This window comes from Pteropus alecto, unplaced genomic scaffold (genome assembly GCF_000325575.1).
Source record: "Pteropus alecto unplaced genomic scaffold, ASM32557v1 scaffold164, whole genome shotgun sequence".
Lineage (NCBI taxonomy): Eukaryota > Metazoa > Chordata > Mammalia > Chiroptera > Pteropodidae > Pteropus > Pteropus alecto.
In genome coordinates this window covers 12,806,577-12,833,113 of record NW_006439568.1, presented here as the reverse complement: position 1 = coordinate 12,833,113, position 26,537 = coordinate 12,806,577, and the positions used below count along the sequence as shown (strand labels likewise).

General features: G+C 31.1%; 1 protein-coding gene across 1 annotated transcript in view; it reads right to left on the bottom strand.

The window, feature by feature from the left end:
- The window catches only part of CSMD3 (CUB and Sushi multiple domains 3), a 1,016,080-nt gene that overhangs the window by 62,111 nt on the left and 927,432 nt on the right, over positions 1-26,537 (bottom strand). The window contains exons 46-53 of the mRNA XM_006916698.2: positions 22,949-23,029; positions 22,122-22,235; positions 17,144-17,332; positions 16,620-16,766; positions 11,273-11,461; positions 7,051-7,236; positions 5,538-5,732; positions 3,776-3,949 (exon numbers count right to left, since the gene is read on the bottom strand). Of these exons, the coding sequence (XP_006916760.1) occupies positions 3,776-3,949; positions 5,538-5,732; positions 7,051-7,236; positions 11,273-11,461; positions 16,620-16,766; positions 17,144-17,332; positions 22,122-22,235; positions 22,949-23,029 (1,275 nt within the window). The remainder of the gene's footprint in view (positions 1-3,775; positions 3,950-5,537; positions 5,733-7,050; positions 7,237-11,272; positions 11,462-16,619; positions 16,767-17,143; positions 17,333-22,121; positions 22,236-22,948; positions 23,030-26,537) is intronic.

Sequence of the window (26,537 nt, the reverse complement as noted above, 5' to 3'; positions counted from 1 at the left end):
TGTTGAATTCTTTACTCATTTTACAGGGAACAAGACAAGATGTCCACTCTCACAAGTTCTTCTTAACATTGGTTGGCCTTATCTAGCTCAATACATTCATACAAAGGAAGAAAGAAAAAGCATACAAATGGGAAACAAAAAGTAAAACTATTTTATGCTCAGATGATATATTTGCAGAACATCCTATTTTAAGAAATCCTAAAACTGACAAGTGAATTTAGCAAGGTTGTGAGATACTAGATAAATATTTTAAATAATTATATTTTTATATACTAGCAGCAAACAATTGGGAAATGTAATTAAAAGTAAATAATTTCACTTATAGTGTAAACACTAAATATTCTAGGGACTAAATATAGCAATAGATGTACATGATCTATATGCTAAACATACAAAATATTGCTATTGTGAAAAATTTTAAAAGACCTAAATAAATGAATATATTAAACATATTATGTTCACAAATTGGAAGATGCAATATTGTTAGATGCCAATTCTCCACAAATGATCTATAGACAATGCAATCCTGATCATAATCTTCCTACTTTTTTAAAAAATAAAATACAATAAACAAATTCTAAAAGTTAAGTGAAGTTGCAGAGAACCTGGAATATCCAAAGTAATCTTGAAAAGTCAGACTTGATTTGGAGGACCAACTTAAAAAATTTCAAGACTTATTATAAAATATATTTAATGAATAGTGCCAAATGTCCTTCTGGAAACAAACAAACAAACAAACAAACCTCAACCTTACTTTCATAATACCTACAATAACAAATAAAAAGTTAATCAAAGATATAAAAATAAGACCAAAAATTATAAAATTTCCAAAAGAAAACATAAAAGAAAATCTTTATGACTTATGGCTCTAAGCGAATGTCTCCTAAAGCAATACTTAGGAAATAGAAAAAGATAAGATAGACTTGATTGAAATTTAAACCTTCTGCACATCAAAAAGACAGCATTATGAAATGAATAGGCAAGTCATAGGTTGAGAGAAAATTTTCATAAAACACATAATAATGAAGACCTTGCAACAAGAATACATAGAAAACTCCAAAGTGCATAATAAATGGCAATTCAATATAAAAGGCAATTCAAGGTTACCACTTCACAAAGGAAAATTTACAAATGGCCAATAAGCCCAAGAAACTATACTACATCAGTGGTTATCAACATAATGCTAGTTAAAAATCTTGTAAGATAACTTTATGCACCCAACAGAATGAATGAAATTAAGACTGACTACACCATATGTCAGAGAAAATGTGAGACAACCAGAACGCTTCCAGAAATTTTACTCCTAAATATCTAAGAGAAATAAATGCATATGCCTACAATAAGAATTTTATACAAATAGTCATCGCAGATTTATTAATAATAACCCCAAACTGGTCAGAGCCCAGATTTCATCAATAGAGAAATGGCTAACTGTGGCATATTTGTACCATGGCATTCTACTCAGTGATAAAAATATGAAATCACTAATACATACATGAACATAGATGAAAGGAAATAAAAGAAGCCTTACACAGAAGAGTAGATAATTTAGGATTCCATTCACATAAACTTCTAGGATAGGAAGAACTGACATATAGTAAAAAAAAAAAAAGTCAGAATGGTTACTGTCTCAGGATTGAGGAGAAGGAGAGCTGCAGGCTGACTGGGGAGAGCCATGAGAAACCTAATAGAATGTTCTAGAACTATTGAGTGGTTTGAGTTACACAGGTGTACACAGTTGTCAAAACTCATCTAACAGCTTATTTATGATACATGCATTTCACTGTATATACATTTTGCCACAGTTAAAAAAAAATGGGAATGGTAAGCAAATATTGAATGCTAGCTAATGATATGCATGCTGAAATGTTTAGCAATGAAGTATACCAAATTCTGCAATTTACTTCAAAATACACCAAAAAATAAAATGAATTGATGGATTGAGGGAGGCCTGAAAGCATGGATAGATAAGCAATAAGCAAATATAACAAAATGCTAATTATAGAATCTAGGGGGTGGGCATATGGGTGTTTGATGTCAAGTCTTTCCATTGAAAAATTGAAAAACTCATAATAAAATGCTGGGGGATTGGGAATACATACATTATATTTAGAGAAGCAATTATAAGCACATTCTAGTGGCCGTTCTGAGCCAAACATGTCTGGAGTGACAAGAACGAGCTGTTTTCAAACATGAGAACGACTGAGCTACTTGACTCTGTCAGGTCACCCCAAGTATAAGGACTAAACTTTGCTTGTCTGGCAACTGCACTTTCCTTCTACCATCATCCTTTTAAATTTATATCTGATGTCAACACTGTGTCCTCGGCAATGGATGATAATGATGTCTTCACAGACTGAGAGGCAATGTTTTCTCGTAAATACTCCTTTTATGCCCTGTCTCTTCAGAAAACAAACTTGAGATTGTAAATAGATGAATAAAATCACCCTTTATGTATGATATTAAATAAATGATATACAAAACCAGTACGTCAGGGCATAGAGCCATGAAGTATAATATTTTAGATTTAGTTTACATATACATTTTCAAATTTATAAGTAAACTAAGTAATCTGTAATTGAAATCAGCATAACCAAAGTCAGTTTAAGAAACTGTATACTAGGAAACGGTTTACTTGATTATTTAATCCTATGTTAATATATAAATATTTAATTTATTTACTATTTTCTTTTTATATAGCAGTCTTATAGCACATTTAAATGTATATACTCTTATAAAGAGACCATTATTGCTAGGATAATAAATGGCAATTCAATATAAAAGGCAATTCAATATAAAAGGCAATGCTTAAGAGGAGAAAAAAAAATTTTTACTAAAACCTCTAGCTATACCTTTTAAGTTTGAAATAATGAGTGTATTACCATGAATATGTTCAAGCTTATTAGCAAAAAAATAAGTATTTAAATTGTTATAGACTTTTCTGCCATGGATCATATTCTTAAAGAATAAAATTTTAGAGATAAAACATTGCAAATTTAGCAATACCTTGTTCATCGCGATCAGCAATTTTTCAGTTACTAAACAAAAAGATTATGCCTTGTTCACAACAGACAAGTGAATAATTAGAACAATTTTCATTATACTTAATTCAATACTGGCTGTCATATCTTTTTAGAGAAAAATAAAGGCAGAAATTATATCATTTTCTTCATAGTAAAGAAATTATTGAAATCTTTGAAAAAAGATAAAGAATCAATCATATTATTTTATTATTAAAATAACATTTTAATACTAAAAAAATCCTATTTGCTTTAAAATCAGGTTTAAAAAACATATTTTTAAAGTTTTAATAGAAAGTAACATTATACATGTTTAAATCTTGTGAAATAAAAAGAAAGAAAAGATTTTAAAGTATGGAAAATATTTTTCTTCTTCGGTCATTACCATAAGCAAATAAGTGAAAGGAGAATTGACTATGTTTTATAGTGAATTAACTGCTACAGCAATTAATTCAGCTGAGTATGCAGAATATAATTATCAGCAATTAGTTTTCATCTTTTTATTTTCACCATGCCTGGAAGAAAATATGTCTCTCCTTTAATAACATAAGATTCTCCTTTGGAATACTAGTTGATTAAGAGTTATCTGTTTAAAAGCTTTTCTAGTATGAGACATTTCAAAGTTAAATATTTTCTAGTTTTTTAGAATCCTTACTGAGTGAATATAAGTTATAATCTCATATTATAGAAAAAGGGCTGCTTTCTTTCCAAAGTGAAGAAAAAAGGTTTGGTTAAAATGATTTAAAAATCTGTACCTAGGCATCTGGTTTCAGATCCACTCCACAGACCTGAAGAAAGGCATTCTCGTACAGCAGAGCCCACAAGCATGAATCCTGAATCGCACGTAAATATGGCTGTGGAGCCATATGAAGTCTGAGTTCCAATCTTATTTCCATTTGGAGGTGTAGGTAGTTCTCCACAGGAAATAACTTCAAAACAATAAAAAAGTTAAAATGCTTAAAAACAAAGTCAATATGCACTTGTAACAAAACCATGCTTTTTACTTCTTGAACTCTCTCACACCTGTTAGAATGGCTATTATCAGCAAGACATGTAAAAATAAGTGTTAGAGAGGTTGTGGGGAAAAGGAACCTTCATACACTGCTGGTGGGAATGTAAATTGGCAGTCGCTAAGGAAAACAGTATGGAGGTTCCTCAAAAAATTAAGAATAGAATTACCATATAACCCAGTAATCTCTTTTCTGAGTATCTACCTCCAAACTGGAAAACATTTATCCATAAAGACATGTGTAGCCTTATGTTCATTGCAGCATTATTCACAGTGGCCAAGACATGGAAACAACCAGAGTGTCCTTTGATAAATGATTGGATAAAGAAGATATGGTACATATATAAAAAATATTGCTTAGCCATAAGGTAAAATACTGTCATTTGTGACAACACGGGTGGATCTTGAAAATATCATGCTAAGTGAAATAAGTCAGACGCAGTAAGTCGAGAACATATGATTTCACTTATACGTGGGCTATAAAACTAAAAGCAACAAATAAACAAGACAAACAAACAAAAACTCATGGACATGGACTATAGTTTAATAGTTACCAGAGGAAAAGTTGGGAGGAGGGAGGTAGAAAACAGTAAAGGGGGTTAAATATATGGTGATGAATAGAGGTTTGACTTTGGGTGGTGAACACACAATGAAATAAACAGATGATGCATTATAGAATTGTATGCTTGAAACCTACATAATCATATTAACCAACGTCACCCCAATAAATTTAATTTAAAAAAATATTTCGTTTGAATATCCTAAGTTCGGTTAGTTTATGTACATTAAACACTGGCCATTTATATTATACTATAAGAATGCATGGAAATAGCATGATTTAATGTTTAATTTGATTCAATAAATACTTATTGAGCTCCTCCTGTGAAGCAGGTTCTAGCTGATATTTTTAACACTTCATACAATTAAATCTTTATAATAACTATGAGATAGGCATTTTAGTAATTTTCTAGTTTAAGAAATTTGAGTTAAAAAGAATAAACATTATATAACATAGTGATTAAAAGCCAGGGGTTGTAGGCAGACTAGTTGGATTGAATCCAATTTCTCTACCATTTATAGGCTCTATGAGTTGTATAAAATAATTTAATCTAAGATATAGTTTCCTTTTTGATAAAATGAATATAATAATATCGACTAATTTAAAGAATGAGAACTAAGGAATAAATGAAATAACACATTTCATTTATTCATAAAGGGCTAAAAGCAGTGCTTGGCAAGTTGTAAGTATGCAATAAACATTATCTAGTTGTTGTGGAGATAGACCTAGCATTCAAACACAGGATTTCTAAATCCAAAGCCTATGCTTTTTTCATAAGCATTTACTAATTTAAAAAAATATGTAGAAAAACTGTAAATGTAATGAGAATAAATGACCTTTTAAATAATATTATCTTATTACTACTCTAGTGTGTTTGGAAAAGGAGTGATTAAGCAATTTAATCACCAAAGACAGCTTATGAAATAAATTTAGCAGAGTGTATACTTACTTTGGCAATATGGCCTTTCATTTCTCCAACTCCAGGTACCATTAGGAAGACATTCAATAGAAGCAGGACCTAGCCCATGATAACCAGGGTCACAGCTGAAAACTACTTTGGTTTTGTATTCATAATGGGAGCCATTCACAATTCGCCATCTTCCATGTTCCAAGGTAAAGGAATTGATGCTTGGGCATGTAACGACTATTCAAAAACCAAGAACATAAATGGTAATAAGTCAACCATGTCTATTCTACTTCTTAATTGTATCTCATGTATATTCCATCCTTCACATACCTTAATTCACTCACTATTGTGCCATACAAGATCCTTTAGCATTTGTTTTTTATTTCTTTTACATATTAATCATTTTGACCCACTCCCCAGCTCTATAATACTACTGGAAGCCTCTTGAACATTTACTGCTATTTCGCATTTCAGTCTTTGTACAGCTTTATTGAGGAATAAGTGACAGGATGTGTACAAGATGGCGAGAATTTGAACTGGTACAGCAATTATGGAATACATGCATACAGCAGTATGGATGTTCTTAAAAAATTTAAATACAGAACTACCATATGATTCAACAATCCTTCTACTAGACATGTATCCAAAGAAAAGGAAGTCAGAATCTCAGAGATGTGTGTATTCTCAAGTTCATTGCAGCATTAGTCACAACAGGCAAGATATGGAAATGATGTACTCTCTTATTTCTTTAGATGTTTTGGAAGAACTATATTTTGAGAAAATTTGTTTTATAAGAATGGTCTTTTTATGCAAGAGTTGTGATATAAATTTGGCTTATTCAAAATTTGCTCAATGTAAGATAAGTAGAAGCATTATTAGACATCTATGTTGACTGCAAATAATTTAACAATCCTCTTTTAAATGAAATCACAGCTAAGTTAAAATGATAGTACTAAATGAGAAAAAATAATTGACATATAGATAAATATCAAAGACTTTATTTAAATCAACATTTTCTAATCCTTTTGCTACCAAATGTTTTATCGGAATTATATTCTATCACCATTATATAACATTTACCTTTTAAACTAGTAATGACAGCAATGGTAAATATTCTAAATGCAAGTAACCTAAAGAATACTGACCAAAACCAAAAGTTATATATCATCTCAGCATCATCATGTAACCTTATAAAAATCAGGGCTGAATGTACTGAAATATAATTTTATTAATGCAAATTTCAAAAAAATTTTTCAAGGGCCTCTGCATTGAAATACATGTTAACTGATGGATGATTTTTTGATACTCTGTTATGTAAAATAAGTCACTTTTATTTGTTGACATAATATTCTGGAGTTTCAAAAATGAGTGCAAAGTCCTTAAATTGTCTTCCAATTATTCATTGCACCTGACAGCTAAATTACCTTTTATTTCCCTCTTAGACATCACGTTTCCTTTTAGGAATTAGTTCTAAAATTTAAACAACACATAAAATTTCAAATCATATAAGATGCCAATATAAACACAAGTGATGAGATTTTCATAACAAACATACCAACACAGCGAGGAGTCTTGTTATGATTGCTCCAAGTTCCATCGGATTGGCACACGGCAGTGGTCAGTTCCTTAGATGACAATCTATATCCATCATGACAAAAATAGGTAACTCGGGTTCCTACTAAGTAGTCTGTTGTAAGTATTCCTCCATTTGTTGGAGCTTTAGGTATCCCACAGGAAATTGCTAGGATAAATACATATATACAAAATCACAGATATAGAAAAGTACTTAATTTCTTAGATATGTCTCTTAAACTGTAAAGCATGTAAAACTATTTGAGATTTTATTAATTTCTCTGGAAAATATTTAGAATACCACTTAAAAATGCTTTTCTGAACCATAACTTTTTAAATAATTTATTTCAAACTCCTATTGAATGTGTTTTTTAATTGGTGAATCCATACATTAGTATGCTTTATTTCTGGTTTCCTACTTAGTTTCTTGTCAGCATGTGATGGTTATCTGCATTCATATAGATTATACGAGAATAGAAGCTGGGTATATACAGAGTGTGTGTAGTGTTAACCCATGACTGGACTACCACATAGCAAGTTTGGTCAATTCAAGTTGACAGATAATCATTAAAGATTATAAAGGCAGTGGTAACCAATATTCATCAGGAGTTTGGCCAAGAATAAAACAAATAGATTTATTTTACCTGGAAGCTGGATATTGCTTTGTTTTAGGTACAGCAAAATTCTATATGCTTGGACACTATCCATGGAATATCATATGATATTTTTAATAAACATAAGGCCAAGACTTATTATCTTAAAACCTACTTTAGATTTCTTACATTTCATTGATATGTTAGATGTTTTGGTTTTTATCCATAATAAATCTGAATTTGGTGAAAATTAGTTTTATCATAATGTGATAATTACAGTAAATTTTTAAATAGTTTATTGTATATAAGATATTTTCATCTTATAAATTCAAATGATTATACAGAAATCTCCTGATTGTTTTCCATCTTTGCTCTACAAATACACAATTCATATCTCCAAAAAAAGAAAAAAACACAAGTGTCCAAAGAATACAATTTGTGAAATTATTTCTATCTTTTATGTCATATTAATATGTGTAAAAATTTAAATATCTCTGCAGCAAAAAGATTAGTGTATTTGAATATGGGTGTTGCCCCAGAACCAGCTGGAGTTATTATGTAAATACCTGGTATATGTACTGTATTACCTCTATAAAATCAGAAAATTTCTGAATTCTGAAATATATAGTCTTACCAGTTTAACAAAAATACTTTAGACTGGTAACTATATTTCTCTCATATCAAAAGAAATAAAGAACAGAAAGAAATGACATAAATAAATGATAGATAAGACCCACGAACTTGAATATTTACAGATGCTGTGTTCCTTTTACGTACCTCCCATTTCAACCTAAAATTGATTCTACTTCTCTTATAAATCCAACAGTAAGGTGTTTAAATTTAATTAATCCATGTGAATTGACTATAAAGTGAAAACATCTTAGTGAAATCTATATAAAATTCTCAAAACTAAGTGGGAGATTCTCTACTGGTGAATAGTTTGATATTTTGTAATCTGATAAGCTGCAAATTATGAACAGAAAAGCAGTAACTCTGACTTAATAAATTACTTAAGCAATTTCATATAATTATGTTATTATCGCTGCTACCTAATTACAGAACCTCTAAAATAGTGTTGCAAATGTAAATGGTTTCCTGACATCTGTTAAAGAAATGTTTATATTTCCACTTAGGACTTCTAGGAATTTCAACATCAAAAATTACATATTAACTGATCTTTTAAAAATTAATTGTAAATTGCTATAGTACAGGTTGAACTTTGATCAAATTTTAAAGAGAATACAGGTTAAATAGTATAGGTTCCATATATTTGGTTAGTATGAAATGGTTATATTTAAGAACTGAAAAAAAAAGACAACGTACTAAAATGATAGAACAACAGCTGTGCCTGTGGATAGCTTACATTTAACTTTTCACTAAAAAAAGAAAATGAACCAAGTTCAGAAGAACCATCATCACTGAGTGGTTGTCAAAGAGGCTTCTCTACAGAACTTTTTTTAAAAAGCGCAAATTAAAAATGAGGCAAGGATTAGAAAGCAATAGTTTCTACATAACACTGTGTAATACTCAACTGTATAGTGGGATGAAAATGGTTCAATTACTGTCGGGGGAATCAATGAATGGCTATATGATGTGCAGACAAAGAAATAAAACAGAAAGCCAAACCCAAATAGAGACAGTAGACTAAGTTTTCTATCCTTTACTGTGTTCACTTTGTGTTACCGTAGATCAAGTAAATATATATGCATAAAGATACTGAAGAGAGAAGAATAAACATGAAGAATGTAAAACAAATTTGGAACAAAATAAAATTTGCATTCTGAGAATAGCTCTTCCCAATGACATTTAACCATTATATTTTTATTATCTATATCCAAAAAGAGACAGGTCACATAAAACAAACTATTAGAAGATAATTAATCTTTTAACATTGTTCAGTGATAATAAAATATCAATTTTGGAAATGGATCTTTGAATTACAAATATTTTATCATTTTAATATGCCAAATATATTTTTTAAACTGCATTTCAATTTACTTATTCTAATTGTGAAAAATTTTAAATCAAGAGCAATGAAAAAACATAACTCCATATATACATGTCATATACAAAAAAATGAAATTATACAGCTGACTCAAAAATTTCAAACTTTCAGATAGTTCAGAATATATTTTAACCAAAAGTTAATTATTTTCCCTAAAGGTTTCTTAAAGATTATTATCTGTATTAAATGTATATAAATAATTATTATATAACTAAATGTAATAATTCAAAGTTCAGAGCATTTTAATGTTTATTTAAAATATATGATTTAGAGACAATTATATATACATATTTTAAATTCCCATGATTCTGAAATTATGAGATCAAAGATTCTTTCCCAAACTAGTTCTGGAAAATTAGTTAATACTAAGAATTTGTAAATACTGCTGGTATTCATTGGTCAAAGGAAAGCAGATGTTTTGACAGTTTATTAAAATATATCTATTTTATATGAAGCCAGCGACTTCAGTGTTTGTAACTCTGTAAAGTTATGATACTTTCCGAATTCTAATAAGTGGTTAGTTTCCTGCATCAATAGAACAAGGAAACAATAGTTCTTTCATTTCTCATTTATGCATGCCTGTGAGAACTATCTTTTCATAAATTTGAAATTGCAATTTAATAGGTAAAAGAAGCCATTTCAGATGTCAGGTAATAGCTATTCTATGCACATTTTAATTTGCTGTTAATTTTACATTTTAATTGTTCTATTTTATATTTTATTTGTTTTGTAAAAATTGTCCCCATTAAGTAAATTATAGGTAAAACCCATTATTTATTAACTGAGAGTGTTCTGCAGTTTTTTAATGTGAGAGTTCGTAGTTATATATACCTCCACATTCTGGGTAGAATAAATCAAATATAAAATTTAATTTCATATTGACAAAAGTGTGATGTTAAATATTTGAAAATTTTCAAAGTCCAAGACACTTGATTTTCTTGTGTAACTGATGCTGAACTCATCTTTGTGATTATATCTAGCTAAGAGACTCAACAACTTTTTAAAAAGAAGACCTAGTCTAAAGCTGTAAAGTGTGCCATTTATCGATTAAGTAGCTTGTCCATATGCTTGCCATAGCAGGATACGATGCTTAGACAGTGCTTTGATTTTTAACAAAATACAAATGAAAACGTAAGACATATCTGTGTTGAGTTGGCTAAACAGTAAAGAAAACATAACATGGTTGCTAGCTACATTTTCCTCTTTTAAATTTGTTGCTTTGATTGCACATTTTTGCATATTCAGAGTGAAAGTCTTTAGTGAACTCTTATCCTCTCTATTCTTTTTGCAGACTCCACACTAATACAACATCCAGCTCTGGGTCAATCGCTTTCTGACAACAAAGTAACTGAAATGATAGATGTACGAGTAGAGTATGTATATAAGTGGATGAAATCATAAATCACATAACAACAAATGAAGAATTCAAAACAATGAGTCTCATTCTCAAATTTATCATTCTGTGTTTTTAAGCATTATTTTCATCAGCGGCATCTATAATAAGCTTATGAATATTTATATTTTTGGAAATTTCAGTGATCTAAAAGAAAAAAATTAAAAAGGATTAAGAGTAATGTTTTTATCCTTTTTTGAATAATATACTGTACCTTGACAAGCAGGGACCGGTGCATCCCACGCATGGTACCCATAGGAAGATTTTCTGCACACAGCACTGCTTTTACCAACAAGTCGAAATCCTCGATCACAGGCCCAGCGGACCACGCTATTAAGCTGTCCACCTGTCTGACTGATAATGTATCCATGAGGTGGGGATTCTGGGGTACTACAGTAAAAAGCTTTTCAAAAGAAAAAAATAATCACTGTATAATTAATGAATCAGCAATTCTTTACAACTCAGAATTATAAAAACCTGTAAGCGAACACCAGTACTTAAAAATAGGCCATCTATTTTACTTCATAGGAACATCATGTTATTTTCTATCGTTTTGACAATCTAGTGACATGACTTTTATGAGACATATCTCTGGGCTTTCTTCTTCTAATTCTTATTGTCACCGAGGCTGTGTTTTGAGTTCAAATATATTACCCTTTGTTAACACCCCAGAGGTCTAAAAGCCCTACAAATAATTCAGAAAATTTTGGAAGCTATATTTTTTGTCTTTAAAAGGGCCTAAATGCCACAGCCTTGGTAGGAATATTTTAGAGCATGTTGTTTACATGTCACTTTGAAGGTATCTCCAGACACGATATCATGTTAGATCATGCATTTAATTTTGGTTGATGTCAAAAAAGATCCCCCATATTCTATAATCCTCTCTCCCAGCTAGCAAAGAGTTTCCATGCTGTCAAGAATGCTTACATATGGTGATAAAAAATGCCAATAAAATAAAACTTTTTTCATCTCCTGAAGTCTGAAATGTCAAAAGATAATGTCAAATGGCTTTTTCATATATATGTACTTTTGAGACTATTCAGCCTGGCAGGATCCATTTACCCTTTGAAACTTCAATGTATTCATCTGAGAAAAATGAGACTTTAGGGGTAAATCGTAGAAAATAGATTAAACTTAGAATATATATGTCATAACCTGTCACTTCTAAAGGAAAAATATATATTCAATATGTCAAGCTGTTCTTGGGGCTGAAACTGGTGTTTTCACAATAATATATATTTAAATTTATCATAAATATAAACATAAGGATTTAGTCTATAATGTGGTCAATCTAATGCTTAAATTGCTTGATTTGAATGGTTTATTTTTAAGTTTTTGTTATTACTAAAAATATAATTTAATGGGCGGACTTTTAAATGTTATCTTTGGGTACAACTTTAACAAAAAGACATTTACATTGTTCATATGATAGAAACATAAATTCAAATATGAAAAATCTTAAGGACCAAGGCATAAATTATGAATGGATGATATATTTCAATTTTTTAAAACATTTCTCTTTTGCAGACTTAATCACATTTTAAAATTTAACAGAAATATATTGTAGGATAAAACTTGTAAATATATTAGCAATATAATGTTACTGATGTTACTATATAATATAGTGACAAGTTACCAAATACTATGTAATATGCAAAATATTAAATTAAAACCAAAGTATCATCTTATGGTTTTAAAATCAAAGTAAACAGACAAAAATTGTTTTATTTGTACATTCTACGTTATACAAAGTTATTTGTATGAATAAAATTTGAGAGTATATTTTTAGAACTGGTATTCAAAATTTATTTGTCTATGACAGAATTGTTATCTCAGAATTGTTTACTGAGACATAAATACTTATGAAAATAATTTCAGTTGAAGTGATTAGCAATGACCGATGGCTTGAGGAGACATGCTCTGAATACTGTATAGAAGGAGAAAGCAGACTGGTCTTGAAGTCTTATGCTATTGAGCACATACATACCCATGACATGACATGGCAATAGAGAAAAGAAACATAACCTTCATATAATGGAGAACTACTTATACACACTTACTCAACAAGAGAATTATTGACACAGTATCAGTAGACCTTATAAACAGAAAGGCATATAGAAAAAGTTATTTCATTTTGGTATTAAAAAGTATTTTCAGCCCTCATATTTCTAAATATTATTCAATAAAAAGCAGTAATGATAAAAATAAGTGTTTAAATTATGTGCTCCTCACTTTATTTTTCATTATTTAATATATTTAGCAAGTATCACAAAGAGATGAATAACAATGAAAATGAGTATTTTACCAGCTTAAGTTTATCTTTAGTTTAAGCTTGTCATTTAAGGGAGTTATTAAATAATGTATATCTTCAAGAGACCCACTTCAGATCAAATGATACTCACAGTTTGAAAGTAAAGCGATGGAAAAAGATATTTCATGCAAATAGGATTATACAATTATACACCAACAAACTGGACAAAGTGGAAGAAATGGATACTTTCTTAGAAATAATCTCCCAAGACTGAGTTAAGAAGAAACAGAAAATCTGAACTGACCTATTACCACCAATGAATAGAATCAGTAATCAAAAACCTCCCCCAAAAAACAAAAATCTTGGACCAGATGGCTTCATAGGTGAATTTTACCAAATAGTCAAAAAAGAATTATCACCTGTTCTTCTCAAACTATTCTAAAAAATTTGAGAAGAGGAAAGGCGCCCTAACTCTTTTTATGAGAAAACCATTACCTTGATTCCAAAACCAGACAAAGACATTACAAAAAAAGAAAACTATAGGCTGATATCTCTTATGAGTGCTGATGTAAAAATTCTCAACAAAACATTAGCAAACCAGATTCAGCAGTACATTAGAAATATCAAACACCATGATGAAGTTGGATTTATTCCTGGGATGTAAGGCTGGTACAATATCCACAAATCAATTAATGTGATATACCACATTAACAAATTGAAAGATAAAAATCATATGATCATACTAATAGATGCAGAAAAAGCATTTGATAAAATCCAGCATCCATTTTTCATAAAAACTCTCAGCAAAGTGGGATCAGAGGGAACATACCTCAACATAATGAAAGCCATATATGACAAACCTACAGCTAACATCATACTCAATGGGGAAAGGTTAAAAGCATTTTCCTTAAGATAAGGAACAAGACAAGGATGTCCACTTTCACCACTCCTCTTCAACATTGTATTGGAAGTCTTAGCCAAAGCAATAAGACAAGAAAGAGAAATAAAAGGTATTGAAATTGGAAGAAAGAAGTAAAACTTGTCATTTGCAGAAGACATGATATACTATATAAAGAGAACCCTAAAGATTCCACCAAAAAACTGATCAATGAATTCAGTGAAGTAGCAATATACAAAATTAATATTCAGAAGTAAGTGGCATTTTTATACACCAATGATGAACTTTTGGAAAGAGAAATTAAGAAAACAATCTCGTTTACAATTGTATTGAAAACAGTAAAATGAAGCACTTGGGATTCAAATTAACCAAGATGGTAAAAGACCTGTTCTCCGAAAATTATGTCATTGAAAAAAGAAATTGAAGATACAAATAAATGGAAGCATATACCATGCTCATGGATAGGAAGAATCAACATCAGTAAAATGGCCATACTACCCAAAGCAATTTATAGATTCAATGCAATCCCTATCAAAATACCAATAGCATTTTTCAGAAAGCTAGAACAAATAATCCTAAAATTTTTATGGAACCATAAAAGACCCTGAATAGCCACAGTGATCCTGAGAAAGAAGAACAAAGCTGGAGGTATCACACTTCTTGATATTAAACTATACTACAAGGCTACAGTAATTAATACAGCATGGTACTGACATAAAAACAGACACATAGATTGATGGGATAGAAAAGAGAGCCCCCAAATAATTCCTTGCTTATATGGTCATTCAATCTATGACAAAGGAAGCAAGAATACTCAACAGAGTAAAGACGGTCTCTTCAATAAATGGTGCTGGGAAAATTGGACAGGTATATACAAAAAATAAAAGAAACTGGACCACCTTCTTACACTATATACAAGAATAAACTCAAAATGGATTAAAGAATTAAATGTAAAACCTGGAACTATAAAACTTCTAGAAGAAAACATAGGCAGTAATCTCTCTGATAGTAATTTCTTTTTGGACATATCTCCTCGAGCAAGGGAAATAAAAGAAAAATTAAACAAATGGGACTACATCAAACTAAAAAGTTTTTGCACAGCAAACAAAATCATCATCAAAACAAAAAGACAACCGATTGAATGGGAGAAGGTATTTGCTTATGATACATCTGACGAGTGGTTACTATCCAAAATATGTAAAGAATTCACACAACTCAACAAGGAAACAAACAATGCAGTTAAAAAATGAGCAGAAGACCTGAACAGCTATTTCTCCAAAGAGGACATAACGATGGCCAATAGACATATAAAAAGATGCCCAAGGTCACTAATCATCAGAGAAATGCAAATTAAAATCACAGTGAGATATCACTTCACACCTGTCAGAATGGCTATCAACAATAAATCAAAGAACAAGTGTTGGCGAGGATGTGGAGAAAAGGGAACTCTCGTACAATGTTGGTGGGATTGCAAATTGGTACAGCCACTATCTAAAACAGTCTGGAGGTTTCTCGACAAATTAAAAATGGATATACCTTTGACCTAGGAATTGTACTTCTGAGCATTTATCCAAAGAAAACCAAAACAATAATTTGTAAAGATTTATGCATCCCTATGTCCATGGCAGCACAATTTACAATAGCCAAGATATGGAAGTAACCTAAATGTCCGTCAATAGATGACTGGATAAAGAAATTATGGCTCATATATACGATGGAATATTACTCAGCCATCAAAAAAAAATGAAATCCTACCATTAGCAATGACATGGATGGATTTAGACGTTATTACGGTAAGTAAAATAAGTCAGACAGAGAAAGATAAATACCATATGATTTCATTTACATGAGGATTCTAAGGAATAAAAACAAACTAATTAAAAACAGACTCACAAATACAGAGGACAGTTTGGTGACGGCAGAGAGAAGGAGGTTGCGGGGCTGGGAGAAAGGGGTGTAGGGTTAAAAAAGTACAAATTAGCAGCTGGTAGATTGTCACTGGGATGGGGAGCAGTTAGCATTAATGTAATGGCTAGGTGGAGAGCCAGAGGAGAGAAAGAGCCAATAGGGGGATTGTGTCATAAACTGTATAAATGTCTAACCAATGTACTGTATACTTGAAACTAATAAGAAAATTTTAAAAAATCAGTTTGGTAATTAACTTACAAAAGTCATAGATATCCTAAGTGCTTTTAACCTTTTAAAAAATCATATGACCTAGTTGTAGAATTATTATCATTATAATGAGGAAACCGAGACAAAGGAGTTACATAAATTGCTCAAGAAATATCAATGGAGGAACTGTGATTTAATTTCATGTCTAGTTGAATAATGTCTGTGTCTCTGCTTTTTAATCATAACCATACTGAGGATGCAGGTGAGATCTGTACTGTATTTATAAGCATCACATACCTATATATCTTATCCGGAAGCCTTTTTTGTTATTGCCATGATCTGCTGACCACTGAAGAAAAACTTCATGACCATTACTTGTTATATTAAAAGCAGATGAATAATCTCCACTGAGGGAAATAAGCACTGGACTTTGAATATTTGGTCCTTCAGAAAGAAAATAATATAATTTAGATACAACTGAATAATTATGTCCCAATTTATCTTGAGTATTTTATAACTTTAGGATTGTATTAAATATGGTGAAATTGTTTCACAACCAATCTACCTTATCAACAATAACTTAAAACATAATGTAAAATGTTTGTTTTTAACATTTTAACTTCATAGCTAAAGAATCTATAATTTGTAAAATAACCAAGTAAACTACAATTTTCATATGGTATACAAATAAAGTTGATATTGATACTCTAAAAATATAATATAAAACCATATAAGTGGTTGTTTATACTGAAGGTCTGCATGTATAAATAGAGTATTTGGACTGAATTTATAAATATACAATAAATATAACCCATGGTTACCATCATACACCTGAAGAACATCAAATTCCTTTTCTGTCTGGAAGAATTCTACAAACATGCTGATATTATATCCCTTTTCTACTGAAATGCTCCAGGCACACATTTGAAGATTTGGGTAACTGTCAGGATATCCAGGGCTCAATATGACTCCCGTGGAATCTAGCCGTAATTCATTGGCAGGACACAGCACTGTCAAAGAAAGATATTATTACATAATGCTAGTGTTTTAGGCCTTTGTGAAAACTGCATTTTAAATACTGGATACTCTGCTTTCATGTTCAGTATTATACAGGAGATAATACCTTGAATTATGTGTTAGGAGAGACAATTTGTATTAAGCTTGCAGTTCAAAAAGTGGAGTAATAACCGATAAATTCATGTCATTGATTTCCTTTCTTTTTTTAATTACATGGAAGATGCATTACTTTTCTGGACAATAAATAGCTAAATAATTAAAAGATGATGCATTTATTTCCTTCTATTTTTTATATTCTTTCCTTACCTTTCCTTGTCTTATGTCCTCCTCTCTGTTCTTTCCTTTTCCTTCCTTACTTTCTTACTCACTTTCTTCTTTCCTCAAACTGTAACTCATTCAGGTGTGTAAAGCCAAAGAGGAAACTGCTCTCTCTCAAAGTATTCATTCCAGGCAAAGCCACTTTCGATGTCAGGAATGTGCTTATACCATGAGAATTTAACACAATTTGGGGGTCACCAGTTACCTCTCATTTCTTCATGTTATCTCCAGACCATAAATGTAAGGTAAAGCACAAGCTCTTCTTATTTCATAACAATGCCTCTGCTATACATCCCACAAATATATATAACAATTTGTGTGTGTATACACATATATGTGTGTGTATATATATGTGTATATATACACAACACAAAAATATAGAAAATTTGTTACAAGTTGATAGAAAAATGTAATATCAAGTAACAGCTTCCAAAGTATACTAAATTTTAATTGTTAACATCAATAGCATTATGCAGTGAACCAAATACAAATATCTATGTAAATTTGCATTTACAAAAAGCGTGACCAAGATGATCAAATCTTTATAACTCAAGTGATTCCATTTCAGCCCTTTTTTTGTTTGTTTTTCTTAAGAATTTGAGGTTCTCTGTTGTGGGAAGAGGTTTGCAGTTGCTCAGTATAAACCACATTGTACAGGAGTAAATTCATATATGCCAAACAAGATTTAGTTCAGTTTAACAAAGAAATCTCTACTTGTCAGAATAGTTGAAGTGTCCTATATATCTCATCGCTAAAGAGTTTTTAAACTTAGGATGGACTAATTTTTGAGTGTTACTATAAGGGACATTCAAGCAACTGAAGTGGTGGGTGGACTAGATACCTTTTGAGGGTTTGGTGAATTGGACATATATTCCATGCCATTTTCTAATCCAATTACTATACAACTTCCATTTTGGTGTTAGCACTGTATCTCAAAAAAATTAGAGCACTGCCTTAAGGAAAATCCTTGTTTTTCAGTTTGTTCAAATGAGCTAGGCTTGAAAACACCAAATATATTTGCTGGAATATAGATAAATAGATGAAGAATTTATATATTTATCATTTCCTGGGTGTAACGACAAAGAAATATTTTGAATTGTAAAGTCTCCAATAGTGTAAAGATGGAAAAAAAAGTAAAGCAGTGACTTATGGCAACATATGATTGCTCTCTAATCAAGTAAATAACTTGAAAAAAAAATAGCTTGAAAATAAAACCTGCCATAAGTAATACACAGATATTTAAAAAATCAACAATAGAATATAGTATAGCTAAGTCTGAGTTGCTTTGTTTTCTTTCTTTCCTGTTTTTTTTTTTTTTGGCTTTTATTTCTGTTTCTTTTACTTTAATTGGAGAAGTATGCTTTTTTAAATATGACTTTGAGATTTAAAAAAATTATTAAGTAAATGATATCAGTTCATTCTCAGGCTAAAAAGAGAAACATTCCCATTTTTGTTCACAAAATAAAAAATATGTAAAATAAATAAATAGCTAAATAAACGAAGGTCACAAATAAAATAGAAAATATGCATAAAAGAGAAGAACATCAGTGAATATATAGTTATGGCATATTGAAATAAAAGATGGATATAACCATATGACCAGTTGAAGTAAGTTTTAAGGAAGGTTTTATTTAGCGTATGCCTAGCTATTTAATACTTCTGGAATATTCAGCTAAAGTAAGTAACTGTTTGGGTTACCGAATGCATTCCTCCCTCACTAAAAATCACTCTGCAGCTTCATAGCTTGACACGAAACCCTCTAAGCTCAGTCCTTGCCCACCTCCCCAGCTTTGTTTCCTGTCACTCCTCCTCTGAAAAGGAATGCTCCTAATATATTCAATGAACACCTATAGCTTTTTGAACTTAAGAAATTCTTTTGTGCTCCTGTTTCAAATGTCCTCTCATCTGATGCATTTGAAATGTTAGCCCATTTCAAGGCCCAGATCAAGTGCCTCATCCTCTGTGAAACGCTTCCTAAACCTCTCCTCCATCAGCCCAAGCAGAATTGTTGATTTCCTTCTTTGTGCCTCTATAATATATGCTTCTATTGTTGCCTTTAGAAATTTCATGGCTCTTACTTCTGTACTTTTTTGGCTCCCTTCCTCGTCCACGGTTATTGAAAAGCAGGTGCCATGTTTTATTTAATGTTTTGGCTCCAATGTTCTGAACTGAATAAATATTCCATATTACTTGGAAAAACTGATGCGATCCAATAAAACTTATTGTAAATACACAAATTAATCAATTCTCATATTATTCAACATATAGCAAGAAGTCTGACCACCACCAAGAATAAAAGTAAATACTTATTGATTGTGACTGTTAGACACTATTAAGCATCCTCCGTGCACTATCTCATTTATTTGTCACAACAGTTTTAAGAAGTGTATACAATTTTTATCTGCATTATACATATGAGGAAACTGATGCTTACACAGTTTAAAATGCACAAAGTCTCACAGATTCAGCTAGATGGACCCCACTTTTTAACCACCAAATGGAATCCTTGTTATATTTCATCTCTTTGAAATGTACCACATTTAGAGTTGCTTTCCATATTTTAAGTGTGAGAGAATTAAAGAGGACCCAGGGAAGAATAACAAAAATGATGCAGCCCCATGTAGAAAAAGTAGAAAAAAAATCAAATAATTTAAAATAGACTAAAAACAATGTAGATTAGTTATAAAAGATTCCGAATAAATGACTATTTTAGCAAGCTTGTGAATTAACTCAAACAAAAATGTAAAGTCAGCGTTTAGCTTAAGTGCTTGATCAATTCATTAATATAGTAACTTGACATGTACTTATTCTTTATTAACTTTTAGCTAGCATCTGATGTTATTATGAGACAAAAAATTGTCTTTTTTTTGTATTCTCTACAGAATAAGAGATGCAATTACCAATCTATAGAAATTCTGATTTTAAAAATAAGATATTGAAATTCTAAGAGATGAGGGGTTGTGAAATAACTAGGTTGTCTGAATTGTTTTATTTATTTTAATTTTAAAGCATATTGAATTGGAATCCAGATATAAAAAAGAAGTGTTGTCCTCCAAGAGCTCATACTGTGGTTCATACACTGGGGTTATGGAAGTGCCGGCATGTAATTGCTTATTTGTGCCTTCCTTTGCCTGCTCAAGTTACTTCCCCACGTAGAGTCCCCCAAAAGACTGAGACTCTATCTTCTCCATTCACACGTCTAAATATCTGAATATAAATCTTAATAATTTATTGTAAGTACTATATAAAGTAGTCATGTATAAAGAAGGAAGGTGAATAAATGACATTTAAATATCAGGAATATACTTCACAGACTTCAGAATACCCAACCAACTTTAAGATGTTCTAAAAGCATTGACACACTGCAAGGAAAATTCTCACACTGGCACTGGTTTACACCTCCAAACATGTTTTTCTTTTTGCTACTGTAAAAGCCCTTTATGAAAATCCTTCTGTCTTTCCTTTAAGGACTCCAACAATGTAGAAAATCAAATATTAATTACTACTTATAGTATGTTTGGAATAATAAACAGAATTTTTGTTTTATGTTTATAATAGTCAAGACACTACACAGGACACAAGTTTCCATTTCACAGAATAAACATCAATAAAATCTAAAAAGGGATAATCAAATTCAATTCAAATTTTATTTAAGTTAACCAATATTTATAATTAGTTACTATGTGTTCGGTCCTGTTCTGGGCTCTAGGAGCTACACAAATTAACAATACATGATTCTTGAACATCCAAACTCTAGCGCATCATTCAAGGTCCATCATGGTCTTGCCCTTCTGATATGGTGAATTTCTTGAAGTCCATACTCTACTGTCTTTCACTTCTGTGTCTTTGCATATGCATCTGTCACTTGGACCACCTTTTCTCTATCCCTATTCTAACAGAGAAAGTCTCACTTGTAATTTGTAACCCATGACGTGGAGAGCAATGCCTCCATCAAACTTCCCCTGGCCTATAAACAGTTAAACATTATATGATTTTATACCCCACCCCCATAGCCTTAATGCTATGTTGCCGTCATAGCAGGACCATTTATAACTTGTTTTTTTTTCTTTTCTTCAGATCCTCATACTTAACAGGTGCTCTAAACTTTAATGAATCTATTGGTTAGAATAGAAACTACTTTCAAGTAAAGGCAAGCCACATTGCAGACTTTATTTAAAATGATTTTTCTTACCTGCATTTCTACCATTCACAGCAAAAAATAATTGATTTAAGTTAAATTGACTTTGGGATAAACTAGAAAAATTAAACCTTGGATGAATCAAAAATGTTTAAAGTTAAATCTGACAAATAATGTAATGAAAAACACCATAAATGAGTTGTATAACTTTTAACATTACTGCCAGTTAAATATTTAATATTTGTATAAAACGGATATTTCTCAATGTTGCCAGTACTGAATTAAACATAATACAAATATTTAGAAATAATAATAATGATTGGTACCTTGACAAACTGGAGGTGCTCCATCCATCTGGAGTCGTTCTCCTAACCTACATGTCAGAATTGCATTACCAACCAAAGTAAATCCTGGAAGACACTGGTACCTGATAATATCACCTATTAAAAAACAAAAAAAACCAAAAAAACAGAAGGAGCTTCAGATAAGCAATGAGGTGAAAATTAATAATGTTCTATTGTAAAAGCAGAATATTTTTTCTTTCAGTCATTTTTAATCAGTATAAAATTCTGGGATTTTAAAATATAAAATAGCAGGGATGCTATTTAAAATACTGAATAGTTAGTAAATCGTAGGCATTGACCAATCAGAACAGAAGCCAAGAGTAAACAAACTCCCAGTAAGACTGTACTGGTATATACCAGTTGGATATGAGCAATAAAAGTAAGGAAATAATCTGGTTGGTATAGGAAAGATAGTCATTAAAATGTATCAAGCAGTAAAAATTATTTCTAGTTATTGCTTTTATATTAAGTTAAATTTACATTGGCCAATGGTATTTTCTTACATTTCTCAACCAAAATCAATGTGGCAATAATAAGAGTTTATTACAGCAACATTATACAGTTATACAGTTCAAATTCTCACACTGTTTTCTAACTGTACATCCTGGAAATTTAGTTTCTTTCTTCTTAAGTAATATTCCCTTTCCTTTTTTCACTGTTATCCATTCTTAAGAATTCTAAACAATCCTCATCAACCCAGGGAAAGAAGATTGAAGACAGGCTATTACTATTCTTTATTTTTGTTTCTTTTTGAATAAATACCTCTGTTAACAATGTGTTTTCCTTGAAAGTAATTTAACAGACTTTACCTATTTCAAATTCATCATCTTCTGTCAAAATTTCAGCATTGGGTACAGGTGGTGGAGGTTGACACACTCTCAGTTGATAGGCTATAAAAATAGACAATGTGTTTATTCTTTCTCTGAGCAGGTGTGTATACTTATATATGTGTGAGAAAAAGAAAATTATGCAAGGTTTATATATAATAATAAAAATAATTTATCAAGTTTCCATTTTTTTCTTTATTTAAAAAAAATGCTATAACATTGAGAGAAAATATATCATTCCTTAGATTCCAAAATATTTTTTCCTGGTAAAAATGCTTATCTTTTAACTCCTTAATTTTTACCCTCATTCTATTCTTTCTTATTACATGCTTTACAATACCTATTTTCCTTCTTGGTGTGATCACAATTTGGAATTATATATTCATATCTGTTTATGTGCTCAATGCTTATCTTCCACAAGATTCATCACAGAATGTCCTGCACTTAGTGAAGTGCCTGGCATAGAGTGATAATTCAAATAAGTACATAATTCAAATAATTCAAATAAGTACTCAATGCTTACTTTATCCCAGGAAAATTATAAATACTTTACTTATATTAAATATATTGGTCCTTCCAAAAATTTTATTTATTTTACTACTCAATTTATGTAACTATTTCTATAATTATCCCCATTTTGTAAAAGAGAAAACTTTTAAAGAGAGTTTAAAAATTTGTCTAAATTTATAAATGTGGTAGAGCTGGAATTTGAACCTAGGCAGTCTGCTTCAGAAGCTTCTGTAACCATGCTACCTTAATATATTTTAAAAATATCTATTTGTTAAATTTCACATTTCCAAATATCTATATCACTTGAGCAGATTATCAGATGAGATAGATTCCTATCTGGCATAATTTAAAGACCACTGGAAAAAAATTCTCTATGAATCTAAGTATCATGACCACTGGCCCCCTATATCTATATCACAGTCATTTGCTTGATTAAAGCCTATTTTCACTAGGAGTCTTTTAAAAATGTAATATACTCTTGTTCATTCAGGAAACACATTTTAGTCCACAGTCATGCTGCCCTGAGCAAGCCCAATCCCATCTGATCTCAGAAGCTAAGCAGGGTTGGGACTGGTTAGCACTTGGATGGGAGATCACTTAGGAAGACCAGGTGCTGAAGGCATAAAAAAAAAAAAAAAAGAAACACATTTTATACTATTATAATATTTGAATAAAAAATGTGTTTTATATGCTTAACTTTATTACTTAAACCCAGGAGTTAAGTTATTTATGTACTTCAATGTGCAGATAAAGAATATAAGGCTTACAAGACATAGTGACTTGTCTGAGATTACACAATTAGTACAGGGTTAGCCAGTACACCATCCTATTTCCTGTAACTTCAAAGCCCATACCTTCAATATTGCCCCTATCATGAGAGTATTATGCGAACGGAAGTATATCAATTAGCCCAGTTAAGGAAGATTCCTATAAAAGAAGATGAGTGAGATACGTATTTTAAAAAGGGTAAAATTTTTCTAGTTCTGAAGAATAATCCTGGACGTAACAGCATTTCAGATGTAGGCGGAAACCTCAGCAAAAATTTGAGTACTGATTCATCATGTTACAAAAACTCATTTATAAGAGGTTAATAGTCTAATAGACTTCCAAGTTGCTAAGGACAAAAAGAGAAAAATAAATCCAAAATGTAGATGAAGAGGAATGAATCAAGAAAAATTTGTTTCGGTACCCTGCTGTAGATTGTTGTCTGTCTCTTCAAACATCTTCATTCCAGTACTTTTAACATGTTTATAAAAGCACTCACTGTGCAGGAATGTTAATTTGCAAGTAAAGCACAGCTGTACACAGACGAGTTACACTCAAAAAGAGAAGACTTGCTGAGAAAGAAGCCCAGGGCAGAAAAGTATAACCTGGATTTTTGAGAAAAAGTATACCTGAGACTAACAATGAGGATTTTGAAAATTGTTTTCCTGAACTTAGACCTTAAAAGGAATACAATTATCAAGATAAAAGGTAATTGTATGAAATGCCACAGCAGAAAGAGAAAGGGGAGGGGAAGATACAGAGAGCCTTATGTAGAGAAATAAATCCTTACGAGATTATGGTTCAAGAGAAGCATTTTATCTGATCTTAATGTAGAACAGAGGTCAACTCAGAAGTGAAAGAAGTGCAGAGATGCCCATATGTGTATTATTTTACCTCTGTTTGCCTGTAAAGTTATTTTTAATCTTCGTGCTAATCATATCATTTTCTTATTTAAAAAGAAGCACTTTTTTTTTTTTAATCAATGAGCAATCCATGACTATTGCATTGGTAGAATGTGCTTAGAATGACCTAGATAATTCAGTTGCAGAGTTTAAAAGATTAGAATTTATAAATTATTAATGAGGAGTATGATGCTCAGACACACTGTGTTATTTTCCCAAGACCACGTGGGTGCTGTAAGCTAAATTCTCTTATTCTCTACCATCACCAGCAATTTTACAAACTGTTTCTACAGACGAGGGATCATCTTTGGGCCACGGAGGGTCTAAGGAGGTAGGATGTCTTTACCTCCTGCCAACCACCTCCGTAAGAGCAATTCTATTTTCATCAATTTTATAGTTTTAAATTCTGAATAAACTTTCTTTTGGGCAAATGTTCTACAATCTCCACCTAAGTAATATCACTGATTCTTTTGACTTTAAGTCTGACTTTGTGTCTCAATTCCCAATTTTATATCACCAAGGTAAGCATCTCTTACGAGCTTCTTTTCCCTTACTCTGTTTTTTTTCTAATCACAGAACTCTCTGTTGTGGCACATGTAATCATGACTTGTTTCAAAATTTATTATTATCAAAATTTATTTATTATTTATTAGCTTATTTGTTCATTGTTTGTGTCTCTATCAAGACTTTAAGTAACATGAAGAGCCTGCTTATCTGCCCTTTTCATTGCTCCTATCACTATGCTTATAATCCAACAAATATTTGCCAAATAATATACAAACTATATGTTTCCTTGAGAGGAGAAATAGTCTCTGAACAAATAGTCTTACTTAAGATGACTCTCAACTCTAAACCTGCAAATGGAGATGAAATAGAGGCAATTATGGGTCAGAGTGCTGGAGAACAGGGTCTGAAGAGAAGCTGCCTGAGATGCTTTTGAGTGTTTGACTATAATTTTGATTTCAATGTAAAAGACAAGAGATAAGGAAAGGAACCCGTTTGTATCTGTTTTTCTTTAGACTCCCAAAGGCAAAGTATTACAAAAGGTTAAGTCATAACAGCTCCCAACAATTCTATTTTCAATCTTCATTAACTTCTATCAGTTTGTTAAAATAAGTCTAAAGTTTGTCCAGTGTCTTTCTATTGTTGCTGCTAACATCTCAGTGTGGATCTCTATCATTTCATACTTGTTGTACTGAGTTGAGTAGTGTCTCCCAAAATGTTTATCTTCCCTGAAACCGTATTATGTTATTTGGAAGTAGGCTTGTTGTAGATTGTTACAAGTTGAGACCATATTGAATTAAGGTGAGCCCTTAAACCAGTATGACTGCTGTCCTTATAAAAAGAGACAAGATAGAGATGGACACACAGGGAAGACATGTGATGATGGGGAC